Here is a 26012-nt window from a genome sequence, read left to right as displayed (position 1 = left end):
CAAGTGTCTGCGCGCGAAACTGAGACCAATCAATCACTAGAGGCGGAGTCACCTGACCGGCGGGGGCGGGGCAAGAGCTTACGCCAATGAGGGAATAGGGGGTAGGACGGGTCCATTCTACGGGGGGGGAGTCGATTGTGGATGATGGAAGACGGAGGATAAATAGTACATGAGGGGTTATATGGAGGGGGTGAGGTAGTTATAGGGTTGGAGTGTTATATGGAGGGGGTGAGGTAGTTATAGGGTTGGAGTGTTATATGGAGGGGGCGAGGTAGTTATAGGGTTGGAGTGTTATATGGAGGGGGTGAGGTAGTTATAGGGTTGGAGTGTTATATGGAGGGGGTGAGGTAGTTATAGGGTTGGAGTGTTATATGGAGGGGGCGAGGTAGTTATAGGGTTGGAGTGTTATATGGAGGGGGTGAGGTAGTTATAGGGTTGGAGTGTTATATGGAGGGGGCGAGGTAGTTATAGGGTTGGAGTGTTATATGGAGGGGGCGAGGTAGTTATAGGGTTGTGTTTTATATGGAGGGGGCGAGGTAGTTATAGGGTTGGAGTGTTATATGGAGGGGGCGAGGTAGTTATAGGGTTGGAGTGTTATATGGAGGGGGCGAGGTAGTTATAGGGTTGGAGTGTTATATGGAGGGGGCGAGGTAGTTATAGGGTTGGAGTGTTATATGGAGGGGGCGAGGTAGTTATAGGGTTGGAGTGTTATATGGAGGGGGCGAGGTAGTTATAGGGTTGGAGTGTTATATGGAGGGGGCGAGGTAGTTATAGGGTTGGAGTGTTATATGGAGGGGGTGAGGTAGTTATAGGGTTGGAGTGTTATATGGAGGGGGCGAGGTAGTTATAGGGTTGGAGTGTTATATGGAGGGGGCGAGGTAGTTATAGGGTTGGAGTGTTATATGGAGGGGGCGAGGTAGTTATAGGGTTGGAGTGTTATATGGAGGGGGCGAGGTAGTTATAGGGTTGGAGTGTTATATGGAGGGGGCGAGGTAGTTATAGGGTTGGAGTGTTATATGGAGGGGGCGAGGTAGTTATAGGGTTGGAGTGTTATATGGAGGGGGTGAGGTAGTTATAGGGTTGGAGTGTTATATGGAGGGGGCGAGGTAGTTATAGGGTTGGAGTGTTATATGGAGGGGGCGAGGTAGTTATAGGGTTGGAGTGTTATATGGAGGGGGCGAGGTAGTTATAGGGTTGGAGTGTTATATGGAGGGGGCGAGGTAGTTATAGGGTTGGAGTGTTATATGGAGGGGGCGAGGTAGTTATAGGGTTGGAGTGTTATATGGAGGGGGCGAGGTAGTTATAGGGTTGGAGTGTTATATGGAGGGGGCGAGGTAGTTATAGGGTTGGAGTGTTATATGGAGGGGGCGAGGTAGTTATAGGATTGGAGTGTTATATGGAGGGGGTGAGGTAGTTATAGGGTTGGAGTGTTATACGGAGGTTGTAAATGGAGCATGTGGGAGTGTTACATGGTGATAGTGTAGTCCTGTATAGTGATGATATAGGGATGTTATATGGAGGGAGTGTGTTATATGAAGGGTGTGAGGTGGAGACCACTTTGGACCTCAGTCCCGCAGTGGAGGCCGCTTTGGGGCTCAGTCCGCAGTAGAGACCACTTTGGGGCTCAGTCCGCAGTAGAGACCACTTTGGGGCTCAGTCCGCAGTAGAGACCACTTTGGTGCTCAGTCCCGCAGTGGAGGCCACTTAGGGGCTCAGTCCCACAGTAGAGGCCTCTTTGGGGCTCAGTCCGCAGTAGAGACCACTTTGGAGCTCAGTCCCGCAGTGGAGACCGCTTTGGAGCTCAGTCCCGCAGTAGAGGCCACTTTGGAGCTCAGTCCCACAGTAGAGGCCTCTTTGGGGCTCAGTCCGCAGTAGAGACCACTTTGGGGCTCAGTCCCGCAGCGGAGGCCACTTTGAAGCTCAGTCCCGCAGCGGAGGCCACTTTGAAGCTCAGTCCCGCAGTGGAGGCCACTTTGGGGCTCAGTCCGCAGTAGAGACCACTTTGTGGCTCAGTCCCGCAGTGGAGGCCACTTAGGGGCTCAGTCCCGCAGTGGAGACCTCTTTGGGGCTCAGTCCCACAGTAGAGGCCACTTAGGGGCTCAGTCCCGCAGTGGAGACTGCTTTGGAGCTCAGTCCCACAGTAGAGACCTCTTTGTGGCTCAGTCCGCAGTAGAGACCACTTTGGAGCTCAGTCCAGCAGTAGAGACCACTTTGGGGCTCAGTCCCGCAGCGGAGGCCACTTTGAAGCTCAGTCCCGCAGTGGAGGCCACTTTGGGGCTCAGTCCGCAGTAGAGACCACTTTGGGGCTCAGTCCCGCAGCGGAGGCCACTTTAAAGCTCAGTCCCGCAGTGGAGGCCACTTTGGGGCTCAGTCCCGCAGTAGAGACCACTTTGGGGCTCAGTCCCGCAGCGGAGGCCACTTTGGGGCTCAGTCCCGCAGTGGAGACCACTTTGGGGCTCAGTCCCGTAGTGGAGACCACTTTGGGGCTCAGTCCCGTAGTGGAGACCGTTTTGGGGCTCAGTCCCGTAGTGGAGACGGCTTTGGAGCTCAGTCCCGCAGTAGAGACCGCTTAGGGGCTCAGTCCCGTAGTGGAGACCGCTTTGGGGCTCAGTCCCGCAGTAGAGACGGCTTTGGGGCTCAGTCCCGCAGTGAAGACCACTTAGGGGCTCAGTCCCGTAGTGGAGACGGCTTTGGAGCTCAGTCCCGCAGTAGAGACCACTTTGGAGCTCAGTCCCGCAGTAGAGACCACTTTGGAGCTCAGTCCCGCAGTAGAGACCACTTTGGAGCTCAGTCCCGCAGTAGAGACCACTTTGGAGCTCAGTCCCGCAGTAGAGACCGCCTTCCATTGAACCATGAAGGAAATGCACTTCCTTCCCTGGGGAGAGCCTGTTTTCGGCAGTGCTGTCTGACGTGACTTCTAATCACTCTCATATCTGTTTCCAGCGTCGCGCAGACCTCTACCCCCGGCCATTGTTCCCTGTAGCTGATGGTCCCGGACCGCCCGTCTGCCCTCTGCTTTGTGCTGAGCTCCAGGAGAAACCTCCTCAGATCCCAGGGACCACTAGACAACGAGAGCTGATAAAGACCACCACCAAGACACACAAGCCTGGAGACCATCCCTGTGTGCCCGCTGGCCACAACGTGTCCTACAGAGGACCCAAAAAACTATCAAAATACCCTCTGCCAGAAGACATCGGGGTCAACCACCCACTACAGAGACAAGACTGGGACAGACACCACCCCCAGGAGGACCTGAGCCCAACTCTAAAATAAACTTGGAGACCCTGGCAGCGGTGGGGGCCCGGGAAGTGGGGATAAGTCACTGGATACTGGGAACACCTGGATAGTGCAAGTCCTTGATTTGGGGCCCCTGTGGCCCTTGGCTTGTGGGAATATTCCTTCCATTAGTGACCACGGTCATGGCAAAGTGGTTCAAGGATCTCCCTTTGTCGTTGAAGAATGTCTCGGACAGAGCCAAGCCTGGCCTTCCTGGGGCCAGGACCCTCCCCAAAGTGGGGGCTTCCCGCAAAAACTCCTGCAATGACCCCCAAAATCCCTCAGTGAAGACCCGAAAGAACTCTTCGTCCGACAGTCAGAGCAAGGGGGCCAAAGATGTCAGCCGGCTCTCCAGGGAGGGGATCCAGAGCTTCTTACAGGGCAGGAGTAGGAAGAACTCAAAAGATGAGGTGGGGGTCCTCCGGGCCCCTAAGGGACACAGCACGTACATCAACCGCCTCATCAAGGTGGACCCCAGCTTGCAGGAGAAGAATGGGGGGAACACCCAAGACTCCGAGGAGGCCGGGCAAGACCAAGAGAAGGGCATCAAGGAGGAAACGGTGAGTAGATAGTAGACCCTAGGTCTACAAAATGTGGACCTCCTGATGTTGCAGAACTACAACTCCCAGCATTCCTAGACAACTTATTGTTTTCTTGTACCCTAGTTATTGCATATAATATCAGACTGCTGTTCCCTGAGGAATCTACTGAATGGGAAAGAAATGCTTTGGGATCAAAAGTTTAAGAAAGTGTTTCCCAACCAGGGTGCCTCCAGCTGTTGCAAGGCTACAACTCCCAGCATGCCCAGACAGCTCGTGTTTATTTTTTTTATTTTATTTACCTTAGTTGTTACAAATATACCATAAGACTGCTGTCACCTGAGGAATCTACTGTATGGGAAAGAAATGTGTCGGAATTAAAACTTTTAACTGGTCTCTAAGATAGTTTCTTAACTATGGTGCCTCCAGCTGTTGCAGAACTACAACTCCCAGCATACCTGGACGGCCGTTGGCTGGAGAGTTGTAGTTTTGCAACATCTGGGGGTCGTCAGTTTGAAGACCATTGGTATATACATAAACATGTCCTGATTTTTCTTGATTATACTCATTGATTTTTCTTGATTATACTCACTGCCTCTAGTGGTCAGGTGCTGAAATGGCCGCGTGGTTGTGAAGAAATATAATAGTTAATAATATAATATAATTTTCTCTATAGGCTCCATTGGGGACACAGACCATGGGTATATGCTGCTGTCTCTAGGAGGCTTGACACTATGGCAACAAGAAAAGTTGGCTCCTCCCAGCAGGGTATACCCGCCCACAGGCACCTGAGGTAATCAGTTTTAGCTTAGTGTCTTAAGGAGGTAGACATGGTCTGGAGTTCTCCCCAGGCCAGGTCTCTTTTTTTTTTTTTATATAATTTTTTTTTTTTTTTTAAGTTTAGGGACATGATTTTTTATTCCCTTTTATTTACTGTTTTCAGGTGGGGACTCAGGAACTGCGGTTCCCTGTTTCCCCATTGCAATTGAGGGGGCAGGCATCTTGGATGTACTGTTAACCCCCTCTCGCCAACGGTCAGCGCCTGGGGTTTTACCTCATGGGTCCGGGTCCCCCTACCTCCCTGTTCGCCTCGCTTTGAGCTTGGCTTGCTGCAGGGGACAATGCTGGCTGAAGACTTCATAGGAAGACTTCATGAGGTAAGTTCTTCTGACTGAGGTGAGTATTTTTTCCCCTTTTTTCTATCACAGGAGCGGACTTTCAACCTCTGGAGACCCCTAGTTTCTGGCCCACTCTTCTATATGTGGGCTATTGGGGCTGGTCAGGAGGGATTTCGCTCCTTGCCTTTACGGGGGAATTTTTATTATATCTGGGGCTGAGCAGTGTGTCTGGTGTTTCACTGGACATGTGTGTATGGTGTTTGACTGTAACGCGACTGCTGAAGACAGCCGCGGCGCTTATCTTCATTGCGGGCGCTCGGCGCCCGTTCTTACTTTCACTTCAGCAGCGCGGCTGCCGACAGTAAGCCTCGCCCGCACTGTCCCTTTCCCCGCAGGCGCATATGCTTTTGCATTTGCGCTCGGGGCTGGGAGCAGGCACCATTAAGGTCGGGGCTTTACTTTACTTCATCTCGGCAGCGTGGCTGCCAGCAGTAAGTCCCGCCCGCTCCCTCCCTTTCCCCGCAGGCGCATATGCTTTCGCATATGTGCTCTGGAGCGGGCACCTTTTAAGGACCGGGCCATACTTTACTTTAATTTCGGCAGCGCGGCTGCCAACAGTAAGTCCCGCCCACTCCCTCCCTTTTCCCGCGGCGCATATACTTTCGCATATGCGCTCGGGAGCGGGCGCCATTAAAGGAGTACTCGGCGCGCACTTTTTTCCTTTTATCCCGTCCGGGCTGCAAAATAAAAGAAAACACACTTTCGCTTACCTGCCAACGAGCCCCGGAGCTCCGGTACACTCCGGTACAGGTGTTCGGTCCCCGGGCTGTATTCTTCTTACTTCCTGTTAGCCCGGCACGTCACACGGAGCTTCAGCCTATCACCGGCCGCAGCGATGTCCTGCCTCGGCCGGTGATAGGCTGAAGCTCCGTGTGACGTGCCGGGCTAACAGGAAGTAAGAAGAATACAGCCCGGGGACCGAACACCTGTACCGGAGCTCCGGGGGCTCGTTGGCAGGTAAGAGAAAGTGTGTTTTCTTTTATTTTGCAGCCCGGACGGGATAAAAGGAAAAAAGTGCGCGCCGGAGTACTCCTTTAAGGTCCCGGCTGTATTTTACTTCGGTGTTCGTTGACTCCACCCACCCAGAGCCGCCGAAGCCTGCATAAGGGCGCGAACTAAGCACAAATCAGCGCTGTGCGCGCGCATAGGGTTTTTTGTTGCAGGGCCAATCACAGAGCCCTTGGGTTTAGCACGGCCCCCTCTGGCTATTGGTTCAGAGGTTTTCTCATCTCAGCCACAGTTCTCATGGACATTGCAAAATGCTACTCACAGCTGCCTTAGGGAACAAAGGTTGTAACTTAAAAAATGTCCAGTTCTGCTGAACCACTTGTTCGGCCTACACCACTGCTCTCCCAAACCCCCCTGCTATTTCTATCCCGGTTGCTCTTCCAGATCCGGTGGGTTCAGCCGCCCCTCCAGCCTGGGTTCCCTCCCTCTCCCAGTCTATATCTGACTTGACTCAGGTCTCACGGTATGTGGTGACTGCCTTGGAGAGGCCCTCCCTACACTGGCCCTCCGGAGGGTCCCGTTTTCCCCCTATACTGACATTCTCGCAGCGTCATAGGGGTGTTTCATCTGTCTCATCCCCCGAGTCTTTGGGCAGGCACGGGCGCGCCCCTCTCAGGCATCTCCCCGTTGCTCCCACTTGTAGCAAGGGCCACCTCACGCGTTCACATTCACCTGGAGAACTTGTGGATGAAGTTTCCGATCGGCCTCTGACTCAAAGGACCGCACGGATATGTCGTACATGGTGCACTCATTGGTTTCGGCCATAAGAGACACCTTCCATCTAGAGGACCCAGGAACTTCGGACGTGGCTCCAACAGTTCCCTTTCATCGTGCCCGACCCCTTCCAGGGCTGCTTCACCTCGTTCCCATTCTCCTGGAGAACTTGTGGATGAGGTTTCTGATTCGGCCTCCGACTCTGAGGACCGCACGGATATGCCTGATGTGGTGTACTCATTGGTTTTGGCCATAAGAGAAACCTCCCATCTAAAGGACCCAGGAACTTCGGAGGTGGCTCCAGAAGTCTCCTTTTTTTTGTGCCTGTCCGGCCCCCAAGACTTTCAGCTCTCAAGCTGAATTTGACGCCTTGCTGGAATCCGCCTGGTGGCACCCTGACAAGAAGGTTCAAGCGTTGTATCCCTTCACCAAAGACCTCATTGCTCGGGCGGAAAGAGCTCCTTATTGCCTCTGGGTAAGGCTCGCAGAACCACTTTATCGTAAGTCCTCCTCCTTCCGGTCTTGCGTACCCTTGGTACCAACAAAGGGTCCAGCCAGGCGCCTTTACTGGAAGAGGGCTCCTTCTTTCCTGACCCGTCTCTCCCGGAGGTCTGCTAACCATTCCGGCCGTAGGCCTACCTCGGCTTGAATGGTCGCCCCCACCCGCCGACTTTTCTCGGATGGTGTATCGCCTCTTACCCTTCCGGGATGCCTGGGCCACGCACGTTCAGGATTCCTGGGTCAGGGATGTGGTACTCAACGGATACAGGGTCGAATTTGCCTCCCTTCCATGGGATTGCTTTTTTCTTCCCGGTCCCCCTCTCTAGCGAAGGCAGTTCGGGGCACGCTCCAGTTCCCTTTCATCCAGGGAGTTATTGTCCTTGTTAGTGTCCTTCAGGGACACTTTTTTCCAGGTTTTTATTCCAACCTCTTTGTGGTCCCCAAGTAAGGCGTTTCTGTTCGCCCAATCTTGGTTCCCAATCCTCTCACCCAGCATCTTCTGCTTTCCCATTCTGAATACAGTCTCTCCGTTCGGCGCTGGCGTCCATGGGTCAAGGGGAGTTTTTCTTCCTTTGTGGAAATCAAGGATGCCTTCCTCCACATTCCAATATTTCCCGGTCGTCAGCGGTACCTCTGCCTTGTAGTTCCGGACGGTCTTTTCTATTGTGGCTCTCCACTTCGGTCTGGCCACTTCCCCTCGGGCCTTACCAAGGTCCTGGCGCTTGTGATACCGTGTTTCTCCGAAAATAGGACCGGATCTTATATAAATTTTTGCCCCAAAAAACACACTAGGGCTAATTTTCAGGGTAGGGCTTATTTATCTATAAATAAGCAATGAGCACATTGAACAACATGGCGGTTCCACGGTATTTACCCCCCCCCCCCCCCCCCCCCCATTATCATCATGTGATATGCACAAGCTGCACATATCACATGATGATAATGGGGGGGGGGGGGTGTAAATGCCCCCCAACGTCCCTAACCCCCCACCCCCGCCGGTTTATCAGCTCAGCGCTGCACCCCACAATCCCCACATCGGGGTACTGATCACTTAACACCCGCGAGGTCAGCTTCTCTCAAACCCCCCCCCCCCCCTGCCAAATAATTATCAGCCGCTTCGCTGCATCTATTCCTGTGCCCGGGCTGCAAATATTAAAAAGCAATCTTTAACTTACCTTCGTCCTCCGTTCCCCCGTTGCTAAGGCACCGGCCTCATGGTCCCTCCGCTGTTCTTGCTGCTTCCTGGTGTTGTGACGTCTCAGAGCCTTCAGCCTATCACCGGCCGCAGCGATGTCCCGCCTCGGCCGATGATAGGCCAAGCCGACTGTCATGTAAGAAGCCGGCCGGCGAGCGAGAACAGTGGAGGACAGCGAGGCCAGTTCCTTAGCAACGGGGGAACGGAGGACGAAGGTAAGTTAAAGATTGCTTTTTAATATTTGCAGCCCGGGCATTGTCTAGGTCAGTGGTCTTCAACCTGCGGACCTCCAGATGTTGCAAACACTTGCAACATCTGGAGGTCCGCAGGTTGGAGACCACTGGTCTGGGTCTTGCAGCCCACCCCGATAATCCGGCTAGGGCCTATTTTCGGGGTAGGTACTATTTTCGGGGAAACCCCAAACCCCTTTTATGGACAAGAGTTGTTTCAGGGATTCCTTACTTGGACGACATCCTGATCAGAGCTCAAACCAGGGCCCAGAATCTGGAGAGTCTTAGTCTCGACCTCCGGACCTTGTCTCTCTTCGGTTGGATGGTCAATCAGGACAAGTCCAACCTCTCTCCTGGGGCTCCAGTTTGCCCGCTTTCGACTCCGCCGGACAATCTGCTGACTTTCTTGTCAGGAGTCCGATGACTTCGGCACCCTGCTCCAGTTTCCATTCGCTTTTGCATGGATGTCATGGGTCGGTTGGTGGCAGCCGTGGAGGCCGTGCCATTCGCCCAGTTTCATCCCCTACCTCATCAACCGGTGATTGTATTCCGGTGGGACAGGTCTCCATTGTCTCTTGATCATAAGATCATTCTATCTCGACAGTCTTGTCGTCCCTTCTATGGTGGTTTCGTTTTCCCCTGCTTCTTCAGGGGCGCTCCTTCCTGCCCCCTCCTGCCAGTCTGTCGGGCTGGGGAGGTATTTTCAAGGAACGGCCGGTCTAGGGCCTTGGTCCCCCGAGAAGTCCTTTTCCCCATCAACATGTTGGGACTAAGGCATTTCTATCTTTGCTTGCTTCTTTGGGAAATTCCCTCTTGGGCGGAACTCAGGTTTCCGGCCATCTCAGCGATTTTCATTCCGGGTATACTCAACTGGGAAGTGGTCTTTCTCAGCCGTCCAAGGCAAGTGGTCCCTACATTCGGAAGAGTTTGCAGTGACCTGCAACCTCCAGACATGGACCTCTGCGCGTCCCGTCACAACTGAAGCGTTCCTCTCTCTTGGTCGGCCTTTGCCCTATCTTATCTGTTTCTTGGTTGGGCTTTGCCCTACCTTTTATATGTTTCCTCTCATTCCCAGGGTCCTGAGGAAACTCACAGCAGAGGGCGTCCCCGCCATTCTCGTGGACCAGACTGGCCCCGGCGGGCGTGGTACGTCGTCGCGGTCAGGCCCCTGAACTACTTACCGCTGCGCCTTCCCTCTCGTCCAGACCTCCTATCTCAGGTCCCCTGTGCCACCCCAATTTACCGTTTTGACGGGTTGGCGGTTGAGACCACGGTTCTAAGGACCCGCGGCTTCTCTTCCCAAGTGGTTCGCACCATGCTGAGTGCTCTAAAGCCTTCCTCTGCAAAGATTTACCACCATACATGGTGGTCTTATTTTCGTTGGTGTGAGCCTCAGCCTTTTTTTCTCAGGTCGTGGTTTTCCTTTGCCGACCCTTTTACCTTTTGCAGTCGGGCTGGCCCAAGGGTTGGCTTTCTGCTCCCTTAAGTGCTCCCTTTTCCAACATCCTCTGGCGTTCAATTCTCATGTCCAGACCTGCTTCAGGGAGTGGCACACGCTGCCCCTCCTTATCGGTCCCCTTCTTCCCCTTGGGACTTACACTTGGTCTTAGGCGCTCCTTTTGAACGTCTCAGGGACATTCCTCTTCGCCTCCTTCCCTGGAAAGTGGCGTTCCTTATTGCTCTTCCTCTGTTAGGAGGGGGTCAGAGCTGGCAGCTCTCTCCTGCCGTTCTCCCTTCCTGGTTGTTTACCAGGAAAAGTTGTTTTACGTCCAGGTCCGTCCTTCTTACTTGAGATGGTTTCGACTTTTTCATCTCAATGAGGACATCGTCCTGCCGTCCTTTTGACCGGCCCTTTCTCATACCAGGAAGTGTTTGCCCCACAAACTTGTTGTGATGAGGGCTGTTCGGACTTATCTCTGTCACCTTTTCCTTTCAGCAGTGTGACTTCTTTTTTTGTTTTTTCCGGAAGGTTATCGTACAGGACAACCTGCTTCTACAGCCACCATTTTTGGTTGGATCCGGTTTGCTATTTCAGAAGCTTGCCGCTGCAAGGGGAAGATCCCACCCTTCAGGGTTTTGGCTCATTCCACCAGTTTTTCGGGGCATCCTGGGCACTCTGCTCCGTGGCTTTGGCCACGCAGTTCCGTAAAGCGTCCACGTGGTCGTCTTTGCACTTTTTTACAAGGTCCTACCAGATTCATACCTTTGCATCAGCTGATGCTCCTCTGGGCCGTAAGGCGTTGCAGGCGGCGGTGGTCCAGCTGTCCACCTGACTGATTTCCTTACCCACCCAAGGGACGGCTTTGGTACGTCCCATGGTCTGTGTCCCCCAATGGAGCCAATAGAGAAAAGGAGATTTTTATGCTTACCGTAAAATCTTTCTCGAAGGATCCATTGGGGGACACCACTCCCACCCTTTTTCTGGTTTTCCTATTTCAGTTATCTGTCCGAGGGTGTGTTCAGTTACCTTTTCTTCTGGTTGCTCGGACAGTTTGTGGTTTTCTCTTGACCTGTTGGTCTTCTCCTATTGCTCTGGGACTAAAACTGATTACCTCAGGTGCCTGTGGGCGGGTATACCCTGCTGGGAGGAGCTGACTTTTCTTGTTGCCATAGTGTCAAGCCTCCTAGAGACAGCAGCATATACCCATGGTCTGTGTCCCCCAATGGAGCCGATAGAGAAAGAGATTTTACGGTAAGCATAAAAATCTCCTTTTTTATTAATTCCTAATTATTATAACTTTCATTTTGCGTCCTGTCCATCCAGATCATTATCTTAGAGGATTATTCCGACCCCTACGATGCTAAGCGCACCAAAGGTCAGCGGGATGCCGAGAGGGTTGGCGAAAATGACGGCTACATGGAACCATATGACGCCCAGCAGATGATAACCGGTGAGCGATATATTACAGCAGTGACATCACCGCTCTATACATATAATGATATATATATTACAGTAGTGACATCACCGCTCTATACATATAATGATATATATATATTACAGTAGTGACATCACCGCTCTATACATATAATGATATATATACATATTACAGTAGTGACATCACTGCTCTATACATATAATGATATATATATTACTGTAGTGACATCACCGCTCTATACATATAATGATATATATATATATTACAGTAGTGACATCATCGCTCTATACATATAATGATATATATATATTACAGTAGTGACATCACCGCTCTATACATATAATGATATATATATTACAGTAGTGACATCACCGCTCTATACATATAATGATATATATATTACAGTAGTGACATCACCGCTCTATACATATAATTCTATATATATATTACAGTAGTGACATCACTGCTCTATACATATAATGATATACATATTACAGTAGTGACATCACCGCTCTATACATATAATGATATATATATTACAGTAGTGACATCACTGCTCTATACATATAATGATATATATATTACAGTAGTGACATCACCGCTCTATACATATAATGATATATATATTACAGTAGTGACATCATCGCTCTATACATATAATGATATATATATATATATATATTACAGTAGTGACATCACCGCTCTATACATATAATGATATATATATTACAGTAGTGACATCACCGCTCTATACATATAATGATATATATATATTACAGTAGTGACATCACCGCTCTATATATAATTATATATATTACAGTAGTGACATCACCGCGCTATATATATATATATATATATATATATATATATATATATATATGTGTGTGACTCTTTTTAGTGGGGGGTGGGTAGCCCCCTGGGAAAAAGTTATTGGTGAAACAAACAAGTTGTCAGGAAGGATATACACATTAACCCCTTCATGGCAGTCATGTTTGTATTCCTCCCCCCCCCACCCCCTCCATCACATGGAGTTGCGGACAGTTGAGGCTGAGGGTTAAGTTCATGACCCAGTGATAGCTTTAGGCTCTGTATCCTCCAATCTCTGCCTCCAGGAGGAAACCTCGACTTCCTGCCCCCCCCCCACCATGGGTAGACTACACCCCCCCCCCCACCATGGGTAGACTATACCCCCCCCACCATGGGTAGACTACACCCCCCCCCCCACCATGGGTAGACTATACCCCCCCCACCATGGGTAGACTACACCCCCCCCCACCATGAGTAGACTACACCCCCCCACCATGAGTAGACTACACCCCCCCCACCATGAGTAGACTACACCCCCCCCCCCCACCATGGGTAGACTATACCCCCCCACCATGGGTAGACCACCCCCCCCCCACCATGAGTACACTACACCCCCCCCCCACCATGAGTAGACTACACCCCCCCCCCACCATGAGTAGACTACACCCCCCCCCACCATGAGTAGACTACACCCCCCCCCCACCATGAGTAGACTACACCCCCCCCCCACCATGAGTAGACTACACCCCCCCCCACCATGAGTAGACTACACCCCCCCCACCATGAGTAGACTACATCCCCCCCCACTATGAGTAGAATACACCCCCCCCCCCACCATGAGCAGAATACACCCCCCCACCACCATGAGTAGACTACACCCCCCCCCCCCACTATGAGTAGACTACACCCCCCCCACCATGAGCAGACTACACCCCCCCCCCCCCACCATGAGTAGACTACACCCCCCCCCCCCCCCTTCATGAGTAGATAGACTACACCCCCCATGTAATCCTTATATGTTGGTCACATGTTTGAGGTCGGGGTCACTCCTGTACCCCTCCTCCTTTTATCCATTTTGGTGTCATGAGGAAGGATTTGAATGACACACATCGGACAGTGAGTGACCAGGGTCATGTCCGCCGTTTCCCCTAGGTATCTAATGTATAGGTGGTCACATGACTACCGCTCAGTGATGTCATCACTGCCTCATTATAAGCCGTGTAGCTTTACATGGCGTCGCGCTGGGGATTTGGATCCCAGACCGTTCATTAAAGGTATTTTCCAAACTCTGCGCGCCTGGGTGTGACTTCCCCCGGCCGCTTCCTGCCTCTCAGGACGGCATCCGATGGCGAGCGGCTCGGCTCCAACAGGAAGGATATAGTGGCGGCAAACAGGATGGGCTCCGTTGCCATGGCGCCAAGACAATCCAGACCCTGTCCATGTAGCAGGGGGCACGAGAAAGGGCGGAGACTGCTGGGTGGGGGGTGTAGGGTCAGTCTGGTTATAGGGTCTTGTGTTATCTTATTATTTAGGTGTATACACAGCGCCACCTACAGGCTGCAAACTATATCTATAACTATATCTCTTGTAAAAGCTGTCCGGGCATGCTGGGAGTCGTAGTTCTGTAAAAGCTGACCGGGCATGCTGGGAGTTGTAGTTCTGTAAAAGCTGTCCGGGCATGCTGGGAGTTGTAGTTCTGCAAAAGCTGTCCGGGCATGCTGGGAGTCGTAGTTCTGTAAAAGCTGACCGGGCATGCTGGGAGATGTAGTACTGTAAAAGCTGTCCGGGCATGCTGGGAGTTGTAGTTCTGTAAAAGCTGTCCGGGCATGCTGGGAGTTGTAGTTCTGTAAAAGCTGTCCGGGCATGCTGGGAGATGTAGTACTACGTCAGCTGGAGAGACACAGGTTGGAGAACACTGTTCTGTGCAGTATTATAGGGACTGGCTCAGCCATCCTTTCCTAAAAGAGGTTCTGCAGCAGCTGTGTTGTCCATTTTCCCATGATTCTGTGTCCCCTTATATTTCAGAGATCCGGCGGCAGGGATCCAGGGATCAGCTGATCACTGAGCTCCTCCTGATGGAACTGGAGGGGGGCAAGCCGGAGGTGAAGAGGCGAGGATCCCAGGAGCCCCCGGGGAAGCCCCCCCAGCTGTACGACACCCCCTATGAGCCCCCCGAATCCCAGACCAGTGAGGAAGAGAACCTGCAGCGGCCAGTGGAGGGGACCCGACCGGAGAACGACGAGCGCCCCGCAGAGGAGTATGAGCAGCCCTGGGAGTGGAAGAAGGAGCATATCGTGAGGGCGCTCTCCGGTGAGTGTGAGCTCTGCAGGGGAGTCCGGTGAGTGTGAGCTCTGTGCAGGAGCCCGGTGAGTGTGAGTGTAAGCTCTGCGGGGGGTTGGGGAGTCAGGCGAGTGTGAGCTCTGTGGATGGGGGGGAAGTCTGGTGAGTGTGAGCTCTGTGGATGGGGGGGAAGTCTGGTGAGTGTGAGCTCTGCAGGGGAGTCCGGTGAGTGTGAGCTCTGGGGATGGGGGGGGGTAGAGTCCGGTGAGTGTAAGCTCTGCAGGGGAGTTCGGTGAGTGTGAGCTCTGCAGGGGAGTCCGGTGAGTGTGAGCTCTGCAGGGGAGTCCGGTGAGTGTGAGCTCTGGGGATGGGGGGGGGGTGTGGAGTCCGGTGAGTGTAAGCTCTGCGGCGGGGGGGGGGGGGCGTTGGAGTCCGGTGGGTGTAAGCTCTGCGGCGGGGGGCGTTGGAGTCCGGTGGGTGTAAGCTCTGCGGCGGGGGGGGAGGGTATAGTCCGGTGGGTGTAAGCTCTGCAGGGGAGTCCGGTAAGTGTGAGCTCTGTGCAGGAGTGAGTGTGAGTGTAAGCCTTAGGCTGTCCGGGCATGCTGGGAGTTGTAATTTTGCAACAGCTGGAGGCACCCTGATTGGGAAACAGAGGAATACAGGGACATAGGGAAACCCCTGTGACAGATGAGTCGGGGGTCCGCACTATATGTACAGTACTGATCCGTGCACCTGATCCACTTCTCTTGCAGTCCAGTTTGAAACCAGTGAGCGGACCCCCGGAGCCAAGGAGGAGGCCGGGCGGCTGCACCAGCGCCAGAAGAGCTGGACCGCCAAAGTCCTGAAGCAGACGCAGCCGGATCAGAACGACAAGGTGGATCCCACGCTGCCCCTGGAGAAGCAGAGGTGAGTGAGTGCTGCGGGGGCCGGGGCAGCAGTGGTGGTTGGGGGTCTACTTTATGGCCTGTAATTTATACCACGTTTTACCCTTCTCATGGGCGCAGTTGGTATCACGGCGCAGTGACCCGAGCGGAAGCAGAGAGCCGACTCCAGTCCTGTCGGGAGGCCAGCTACCTCCTGCGCAACAGCGAATCCGGGAACAGCAAATACTCCATTGCATTAAAGTAGGTATAGTAGTTTTATCCCTCCCCTCCAGCTCTATCTGTATACTGCTGCTATCTCTATGGGATCAGGATATATAGTAGTTATATCCCTCCACTCCAGCTCTATCTGTATACTGCTGCTATCTCTATGGGATCAGGATATATAGTAGTTATACACCTCCCCTCCAGCTCTATCTGTATACTGCTGCTATTTCTGTGGAATCAGTATATATAGTAGTTATACACCTCCCCTCCAGATCTATCTGTATACTGCTGCTATCTCTATGGGATCAGTATATATAGTAGTTATACACCTCCCCTCCAGATCTATCTGTATACTGCTGCTATCTCTATGGGATCAGTATATATAGTAGTTATACACCTCCCCTCCAGATCTATCTGTATACTGCTGCTATCTCTATGGGATCAGTATATATAGTAGTTATACACCTCCCCTCCAGCTCTATCTGTATACTGCAGCTATCTCAATGGGATCAGTATATATAGTAGTTATACACCTCCCCTGAGGCTGTGTTTACATCCCCCTCTCTCTGCAAAGCCAAAGGATTCATGGGAATTGTAGACAGCATTAGGAAATCATTTATGTTCTAAAGTAGAATCAAGATGGCTGAAACCCCTCCCTGCCTCACCAGCTGAAACGGGTGAGCACAAGAAGCTCTACATTATTCTATAATAGTATATGCTGAACCATATAAGCAAATAAAATATCCGGAGGGCTTCTTTAACCCTTACAGCATACATGACGTAAATGTAGGTCGTGTTCTTTGGGGGATTTGAGGTGAGCTCAGGAGCTGCGCTCTCTTAATAGCCAGTGAGTTTCAGCTGCCATAAGCAGTCAGGACTCCCTGCTAATGATGGGTATCGGCGATGACGCTGATGACATCGTTTAACCCTTTAGACAGGTGCAAATTATAGGTGCTGGTGGGTTTGGGGCTGCCACGCCCCCTCCCATAGACTTGCATTGAGGGGGCGTGGCGTGACGTCACGAGGGGCCTGGTGACCCCTGTAGCTCGCACCCAGCGTTCGGAATTAAAAGTTCGGAACGCTGGGGCAGTGGGGTACCCCTTTAAGATTGTGGCTGTAGGTCTCCTCCTTACTTCTGTGCTGCCCTCCATGTATCGTCTTCTACAGTCTGGCAGACTGTACAAACTGAGCGCCGATATTACTGATCAGTGCTACGCCATGGCATTGTGTAATCAGTGGATACATTGCTTATAACTTTGGGGACTTTCAAAGTGTGAATAAAATGATGTCTGGGCATGCTGGAAGTTGTAGTTTTACAGCAGCTGGAGGCACCCTGGTTGTAAATCACTTTATCTAGGGGTTAAACATCCAAGGATTGGAATTATCTGTATTCACTAGGACAACCTGAGATACAGATCAGCTGATGTCTTGTATGCTCGGCGTTCTTTACCCTGCGCAGCATCAGATCAGCTGATGTCTTGTATGCTCAGCGTTCTTTACCCTGCGCAGCATCAGATCAGCTGATGTCTTGTATGCTCGGTGTTCTTTACCCTGCGCAGCATCAGCTGGGCTGATGTCTTGTATGCTCGGCGTTCTTTACCCTGCGCAGCATCAGATCGGCTGATGTCTTGTATGCTCGGTGTTCTTTACCCTGCGCAGCATCAGATCAGCTGATGTCTTGTATGCTTGGCGTTCTTTACCCTGCTCAGCATCTGATCAGCTGATCTCTTGTATGCTCGGCGTTCTTTACCCTGCGCAGCATCAGATCACCTAATGTCTTGTATGCTCGGCGTTCTTTACCCTGCTCAGCATCAGATCAGCTGATCTCTTGTATGCTCTGCGTTCTTTACCCTGCGCAGCATCAGATCAGCTGATGTCTTGTATGCTCGGCGTTCTTTACCCTGCTCAGCATCTGATCAGCTGATCTCTTGTATGCTCGGCGTTCTTTACCCTGCTCAGCATCTGATCAGCTGATCTCTTGTATGCTCGGTGTTCTTTACCCTGCTCAGCATCAGATCAGCTGATGTCTTGTATGCTCGGTGTTCTTTACCCTGCGCATCAGATGGGCTGATGTCTTGTATGCTCAGCGTTCTTTACCCTGCGCAGCATCAGATCAGCTGATGTCTTGTATGCTCAGCGTTCTTTACCCTGCGCAGCATCAGATCAGCTGATGTCTTGTATGCTCGGCGTTCTTTACCCTTCTCAGCATCTGATCAGCTGATCTCTTGTATGCTCAGCGTTCTTTACCCTGCGCAGCATCAGATCACCTAATGTCTTGTATGCTCGGCGTTCTTTACCCTGCTCAGCATCAGATCAGCTGATCTCTTGTATGCTCTGCGTTCTTTACCCTGCGCAGCATCAGATCAGCTGATGTCTTGTATGCTCGGCGTTCTTTACCCTTCTCAGCATCTGATCAGCTGATCTCTTGTATGCTCAGCGTTCTTTACCCTGCGCAGCATCAGCTGGGCTGATGTCTTGTATGCTCGGCGTTCTTTACCCTGCGCAGCATCAGATCACCTGATGTCTTGTATGCTCGGCGTTCTTTACCCTGCGCAGCATCAGATCAGCTGATGTCTTGTATGCTCGGCGTTCTTTACCCTGCGCAGCATCAGATCAGCTGATGTCTTGTATGCTCGGCGTTCTTTACCCTGCGCAGCATCAGATCAGCTGATGTCTTGTATGCTCGGTGTTCTTTACCCTGCGCAGCATCAGATCAGCTGATGTCTTGTATGCTCGGCGTTCTTTACCCTGCGCAGCATCAGATCGGCTGATGTCTTGTATGCTCGGCGTTCTTTACCCTGCGCAGCATCAGATCGGCTGATGTCTTGTATGCTCGGCGTTCTTTACCCTGCGCAGCATCAGATCGGCTGATGTCTTGTATGCTCGGCGTTCTTTACCCTGCGCAGCATCAGATCAGCTGATGTCTTGTATGCTCGGCGTTCTTTACCCTGCGCAGCATCAGATCGGCTGATGTCTTGTATGCTCGGCGTTCTTTACCCTGCGCAGCATCAGATCAGCTGATGTCTTGTATGCTCGGCGTTCTTTACCCTGCGCAGCATCAGATCGGCTCATGTCTTGTATGCTCGGCGTTCTTTACCCTGCGCAGCATCAGATCGGCTGATGTCTTGTATGCTCGGCGTTCTTTACCCTGCGCAGCATCAGATCAGCTGATGTCTTGTATGCTCAGCGTTCTTTACCCTGCGCAGCATCAGATCAGCTGATGTCTTGTATGCTCGGCGTTCTTTACCCTTCTCAGCATCTGATCAGCTGATCTCTTGTATGCTCAGCGTTCTTTACCCTGCGCAGCATCAGATCACCTAATGTCTTGTATGCTCGGCGTTCTTTACCCTGCTCAGCATCAGATCAGCTGATCTCTTGTATGCTCTGCGTTCTTTACCCTGCGCAGCATCAGATCAGCTGATGTCTTGTATGCTCGGCGTTCTTTACCCTTCTCAGCATCTGATCAGCTGATCTCTTGTATGCTCAGCGTTCTTTACCCTGCGCAGCATCAGCTGGGCTGATGTCTTGTATGCTCGGCGTTCTTTACCCTGCGCAGCATCAGATCACCTGATGTCTTGTATGCTCGGCGTTCTTTACCCTGCGCAGCATCAGATCAGCTGATGTCTTGTATGCTCGGCGTTCTTTACCCTGCGCAGCATCAGATCAGCTGATGTCTTGTATGCTCGGCGTTCTTTACCCTGCGCAGCATCAGATCAGCTGATGTCTTGTATGCTCGGTGTTCTTTACCCTGCGCAGCATCAGATCAGCTGATGTCTTGTATGCTCGGCGTTCTTTACCCTGCGCAGCATCAGATCGGCTGATGTCTTGTATGCTCGGCGTTCTTTACCCTGCGCAGCATCAGATCGGCTGATGTCTTGTATGCTCGGCGTTCTTTACCCTGCGCAGCATCAGATCGGCTGATGTCTTGTATGCTCGGCGTTCTTTACCCTGCGCAGCATCAGATCAGCTGATGTCTTGTATGCTCGGCGTTCTTTACCCTGCGCAGCATCAGATCGGCTGATGTCTTGTATGCTCGGCGTTCTTTACCCTGCGCAGCATCAGATCAGCTGATGTCTTGTATGCTCGGCGTTCTTTACCCTGCGCAGCATCAGATCGGCTCATGTCTTGTATGCTCGGCGTTCTTTACCCTGCGCAGCATCAGATCGGCTGATGTCTTGTATGCTCGGTGTTCTTTACCCTGCGCAGCATCAGATCAGCTGATGTCTTGTATGCTCGGCGTTCTTTACCCTGCGCAGCATCAGATCAGCTGATGTCTTGTATGCTCGGCGTTCTTTACCCTGCGCAGCATCAGATCGGCTGATGTCTTGTATGCTCGGCGTTCTTTACCCTGCGCAGCATCAGATCGGCTGATGTCTTGTATGCTCGGCGTTCTTTACCCTGCGCAGCATCAGATCACCTGATGTCTTGTATGCTCGGCGTTCTTTACCCTGCACAGCATCAGATCAGCTGATGTCTTGTATGCTCAGCGTTCTTTACCCTGCGCAGCATCAGATCAGCTGATGTCTTGTATGCTCGGCGTTCTTTACCCTTCTCAGCATCTGATCAGCTGATCTCTTGTATGCTCAGCGTTCTTTACCCTGCGCAGCATCAGCTGGGCTGATGTCTTGTATGCTCGGCGTTCTTTACCCTGCGCAGCATCAGATCAGCTGATGTCTTGTATGCTCGGTGTTCTTTACCCTGCGCAGCATCAGATCAGCTGATGTCTTGTATGCTCGGCGTTCTTTACCCTGCGCAGCATCAGATCAGCTGATGTCTTGTATGCTCGGCGTTCTTTACCCTGCGCAGCATCAGATCGGCTGATGTCTTGTATGCTCGGTGTTCTTTACCTGGCGCGGCATGAGATCAGCCTATAGTCATCTGTCTTTTGTATTCACACGGCGCGGCCCTATCGTGACTATAACATACCAAACAAACATGACGTCATTAGGACTGCTCCCGGATGTGGCGCACATCTTCTGACGCTGGTTGGTGTGCCGTGACGCTAAAGTTACGCTACAGCGCACGCATATAAAACATGCGCTCCATACACAGGACCTCCTGAATCCACATCACGGACTTGGGAGACAGTGAGTGGCTCTATTGGGTGCCGGGAATTATCTGTATTATCACCTATTACTTATATTTAATCCTTTACTCCTTGGTATATTTCCATCTAGTGTCTGGTATCTACTTAAAGGTGTTCTCCACCCCTAGATATCTTATACCCTATCCGAAGGATAGGGGATAAGATGTCTGATCGCGGGGGTCCCGCTGTTCAGGACCCCCCATCTCGGCTGCGGCACCCCAGACCTCCTGTGCATGGTGCGAACTTCGCTCCGTGCCGGATGACTGGCAATGCAGGGCGGGGGCTCGTGATGTCAGTCACACCCCGCTCGTGACATAGGGCCACGCCCCCTCAATGTAAGTCTATGGAAGGGGCTGTGATGTCACAAGCCTCTGACGCTCTAAAAAAACAAAACAAACGCCGGGTGCAGCAGGAAGATCAGGGGGTCCCCAGTTTTGAATAGGGGATAAGATGTCTAGGGGCGGAGTACCCTTTTAATTTTTTTTTTTTTTTTTTTTTTTTTTTTTTATATCTAAGAGCCGAGGAACCTGCTCTCGAATCGCCCAAAGTGCAAGAAAAAGTGCAAACGTGTTACACTAAAAAAAACTTGCTCAGAGGATGCGGTCTATCGCAAGCCCCTCACCGACAGGAGAAAGGCCCCCCAACAAACCTTACCCTTCGCCTCCGGACCAAAAGGTACCTGCGAGGTTCCAGGTTCGATGTCCCTTTTCGCCGAAGCTGCTAGGGACCACAAATGCTCTCAGCATACCCCTTGGCGTTAGCCAAGGTATCTGCCCGCAGAGCCGATAACGGTTGGTACCCTGCCAAAGCAGGAGTACCTGAGGTGTTTGCAGGGAGGTGAGAAACCTAATGGCCGCACACACCTCCCCTAGACCACTAGGAGGGACACCCAGAAGGGCTACCGCATCCTGACAATCCTGTGGACACACAACACGCAAAAAGTGACAGTGACAAAAAGAAAGAAATAAGTGAATGTGCGGATATACTGCCCGGACATCCGGCCGCATCTATAAAAATGTCTCCGATCCTGGCCAGAAGACCGGGAATCAAGAGGTGCAGAGATCATGGTGCCCGTGTTTCAACTCAGTGAGTCCATCCTCCCAGTGAGTCTCGGCTCCTCAGGGTCATCACTCCCGAGGCACTAAGGTACCTCGGCTCTAGACCGTCTCAGCCTCATGGCGAGACTCGGAGGAAACAGGTCACATCGGGGCAGCAGTCGAGCTGATTCCTCAGAACCAGCCCCGGAACGCCATGGTACACCTGCCCCTACTATGCAGCACCCATTCTCACCAGCCCCACACTGGCGTTACTGCCCACCGGCATGAAACTGATAAGAACAGATACTACACTTGATCTTAGCCAAAAGGCCGAGAAGCGAAGTACCCCTTTAATGTACCACTGACTATGCTTACATGTATCTATTACTGTACTGTATGGTGTGATAGCTCCAATTTACACACACTATACGTTTACTACACAAATGTCCCCTGAGGATCCTAATACCTTCCAGTGAGAAACTCGTTGGGACTTTTGTGTATTGTTCCTATAATTTGGACTCTCCTCCTTACATTTTACTGTGTAATTCTCCTTTCTATTAGTTGTGTACACTAACCCGTTTGTGTACTCCATGATTTACAGAGTCAGTCTGGTGATTTGCATAAGTTTCTTTGTTTAGGCTGAGACCTGACATTGTTGGGTAACCGGAGATTTCAGATACATTGGGTCAAAATTGTGTTTTATTATAAGGGGTCATTTTACATTTAGTTTTAATACTACTGCTCCAGTGAGGATAAAGGTTGTGCTGTATCCTGTATTATCCTATTTCATTACTACATTCTGTGATCATTATCTGTAATCCTGACCGCTGGCACCTACTATGTATGGAGCATTATGGGATGGATATAGGATCAGCTCTATATAGTAATACTACATCATGGAGCATTATGGGATGGATATAGGATCAGCTCTATACTCTCTATATAGTAATATTACATCATGGAGCATTATGGGATGGATATAGGATCAGCTCTATACTCTATATAGTAATATTACATCATGGAGCATTATGGGATGGATATAGGATCTGCTCTATACTCTCTATATAGTAATATTACATCATGGAGCATTATGGGATGGATGTAGGATCAGCTCTATACTCTCCATATAGTAATATTACATCATGGAGCATTATGGGATGGATATAGGATCAGCTCTATACTCTATATAAAGTAATACTACATCATGGAGCATTATGGGATGGATATAGGATCAGCTCTATACTCTCTATATAGTAATATTACATCATGGAGCATTATGGGATGGATATAGGATCAGCTCTATACTCTCTATATAGTAATACTACATCATGGAGCATTATGGGATGGATATAGGATCAGCTCTATATAGTAATACTACATCATGGAGCATTATGGGATGGATATAGGATCTGCTCTATACTCTCTATATAGTAATATTACATTGTGAAGCATTATGGGATGGATATAGGATCTGCTCTATACTCTCTATATATAGTAATACTACATCATGGAGCATTATGGGATGGATATAGGATCTGCTCTATACTCTCTATATAGTAATATTACATCATGGAGCATTATGGGATGGATATAGGATCAGCTCTATACTCTATATAAAGTAATACTACATCATGGAGCATTATGGGATGGATGTAGGATCAGCTCTATACTCTCCATATAGTAATACTACATCATGGAGCATTATGGGATGGATATAGGATCAGCTCTATACTCTCTATATAGTAATACTACATCATGGAGCATTATGGGATGGATATAGGATCAGCTCTATATAGTAATACTACATCATGGAGCATTATGGGATGGATATAGGATCTGCTCTATACTCTCTATATAGTAATATTACATTGTGAAGCATTATGGGATGGATATAGGATCAGCTCTATACTCTCTATATAGTAATATTACATTGTGAAGCATTATGGGATGGATATAGGATCAGCTCTATACTCTCTATATATAGTAATATTACATCATGGAGCATTATGGGATGGATATAGGATCAGCTCTATACTCTCTATATAGTAATATTACATCATGGAGCATTATGGGATGGATATAGGATCAGCTCTATACTCTCTATATAGTAATATTACATTGTGAAGCATTATGGGATGGATATAGGATCAGCTCTATACTCTCTATATATAGTAATATTACATCATGGAGCATTATGGGATGGATATAGGATCAGCTCTATACTCTCTATATAGTAATATTACATCATGGAGCATTATGGGATGGATATAGGATCAGCTCTATACTCTCTATATAGTAATATTACATTGTGAAGCATTATGGGATGGATATAGGATCAGCTCTATACTCTCTATATAGTAATATTACATCATGAAGCATTATGGGATGGATATAGGATCAGCTCTAGACTCTCTATATAGTAATATTACATTGTGAAGCATTATGGGATGGATATAGGATCAGCTCTATACTCTCTATATAGTAATATTACATAATGGAGCATTATGGGATGGATATAGGATCAGCTCTATACTCTATATAGTAATACTACATCGTGGAGCATTATGGGATGGATATAGGATCAGCTCTATATAGTAATACTACATCATGGAGCATTATGGGATGGATATAGGATCTGCTCTATATTCTCTATATAGTAATATTACATCATGGAGCATTATGGGATGGATATAGGATCTGCTCTATACTCTCTATATATAGTAATACTACATCATGGAGCATTATGGGATGGATATAGGATCTGCTCTATACTCTCTATATAGTAATATTACATAATGGAGCATTATGGGATGGATATAGGATCAGCTCTATACTCTATATAAAGTAATACTACATCATGGAGCATTATGGGATGGATATAGGATCTGCTCTATATTCTCTATATAGTAATATTACATCATGGAGCATTATGGGATGGATATAGGATCTGCTCTATACTCTCTATATATAGTAATACTACATCATGGAGCATTATGGGATGGATATAGGATCTGCTCTATACTCTCTATATAGTAATATTACATCATGGAGCATTATGGGATGGATATAGGATCAGCTCTATACTCTATATAAAGTAATACTACATCATGGAGCATTATGGGATGGATATAGGATCTGCTCTATATTCTCTATATAGTAATATTACATCATGGAGCATTATGGGATGGATATAGGATCTGCTCTATACTCTCTATCTATAGTAATACTACATCATGGAGCATTATGGGATGGATATAGGATCTGCTCTATACTCTCTATATAGTAATATTACATCATGGAGCATTATGGGATGGATATAGGATCAGCTCTATACTCTATATAAAGTAATACTACATCTTGGAGCATTATGGGTAGGATATAGGCTCAGCTCTATACTCTCTATATAGTAATACTACATCTTGGAGCATTATGGGTTGGGGTGCAGGCTCTGCTCCTATAAAGTGACCCTATTGTTCCCCAATCGAACGCACCCTCAGTAACCTTTCACCTCTCCCCTCTAGGACCAGCCAAGGATGTGTCCATATCATTGTGGCCCAAACCAAAGACAACAAGTTCACCCTGAACCAAACGAGCGGCGTCTTCTGCAGCATCCCGGAGGTGATCCACTACTACTCCAGCCAGAAGTTACCCTTCAAGGGGGCCGAACACATGAGCCTGTTATACCCCGTGCCGAGGGTCCAGTGAACCCCTCACCGCCTCCTCCTGCCATCCGCTCTGCCCCCCTTCACCACGTGGCTTGCTCGTACAGATTGCGGCTCCTTATGTTGGGACTCAACATGTCACGTTGTGTTTTATCCATCCTGCGGGGACACAATGGCTGCCCCTCCCCCCCTCTTTTCAGCACAATCTGCTTTTTATTGCATATTTCCCCTCCAATAACTCGAGGTAAGAAAGACTCCAAAGAGATGAAAAGTAAGTTAGAGAAGGATCAGAGGACGTGATGAGCAATGGAAAGAATAGGAAGTGTGATAGAGATTGAAATGTCTGTACATGACCAACGTGCGGCTCCCGAATCCGTTATCTACAAACAATAAGAAGGTAAAAGTCACTGTAAGAATAAAGAGCCTGTAGTGCAGCTGAGTCCCCACCAGATGGCGCCACTCTCCACCCTGTAGCCGCTTGTATTATACATGTAGACTAATGGCTAATAAAGAGTTTGTACATTTATTGTCTCTG

General features: G+C 49.9%; 2 protein-coding genes and 1 pseudogene across 5 annotated transcripts in view; 1 reads left to right on the top strand and 2 right to left on the bottom strand.

Annotated features, from left to right (window-relative positions):
• The window catches only part of TDRD10 (tudor domain containing 10), a 51863-nt gene extending 43301 nt beyond the window's left edge, over window positions 1–8562 (bottom strand). The window contains exon 1 of the mRNA XM_056545900.1: window positions 8392–8562. Coding sequence (XP_056401875.1) covers window positions 8392–8547 — 156 coding nt within the window. The 5' untranslated portion in view covers window positions 8548–8562. The remainder of the gene's footprint in view (window positions 1–8391) is intronic.
• SHE (Src homology 2 domain containing E) lies at window positions 71–26012 on the top strand. 4 transcript variants are annotated; one of them, XM_056545908.1, is made up of 7 exons: window positions 71–101; window positions 2944–3836; window positions 11406–11532; window positions 14350–14634; window positions 15357–15510; window positions 15609–15728; window positions 25337–26012. In XM_056545908.1, the coding sequence occupies exons 2-7, from the start codon at window positions 3420–3422 to the stop codon at window positions 25518–25520; spliced, it is 1287 nt and encodes a 428-aa protein (XP_056401883.1). In that variant the 5' UTR covers window positions 71–101; window positions 2944–3419; the 3' UTR covers window positions 25521–26012. The 4 variants fall into 4 exon arrangements, with proteins under 4 accessions (XP_056401883.1, XP_056401880.1, XP_056401881.1 ...); XM_056545905.1 differs by lacking the exon at window positions 71–101 and adding an exon at window positions 108–165; XM_056545906.1 differs by lacking the exon at window positions 71–101 and adding an exon at window positions 130–195.
• On the bottom strand, window positions 22028–22157 carry LOC130296047 (U2 spliceosomal RNA; annotated as a pseudogene).

Source organism: Hyla sarda, chromosome 11 (assembly GCF_029499605.1).
Source record: "Hyla sarda isolate aHylSar1 chromosome 11, aHylSar1.hap1, whole genome shotgun sequence".
NCBI lineage: Eukaryota > Metazoa > Chordata > Amphibia > Anura > Hylidae > Hyla > Hyla sarda.
Note: the sequence above shows the minus strand (reverse complement) of the source record. Positions and strands in the feature narration are given on the sequence as shown.

Bases quoted from the DNA above. Each gene is read 5' to 3' on its own strand.
- SHE (XM_056545908.1), top strand. From the start codon at position 3,420: ATGGCAAAGTGGTTCAAGGATCTCCCTTTGTCGTTGAAGAATGTCTCG. The intron at 3,837-11,405 runs GTGAGTAGATAG...CTGTCCATCCAG, and splicing joins AGGGCATCAAGGAGGAAACG to ATCATTATCTTAGAGGATTA. The intron at 15,511-15,608 runs GTGAGTGAGTGC...TCATGGGCGCAG, and splicing joins CTGCCCCTGGAGAAGCAGAG to TTGGTATCACGGCGCAGTGA.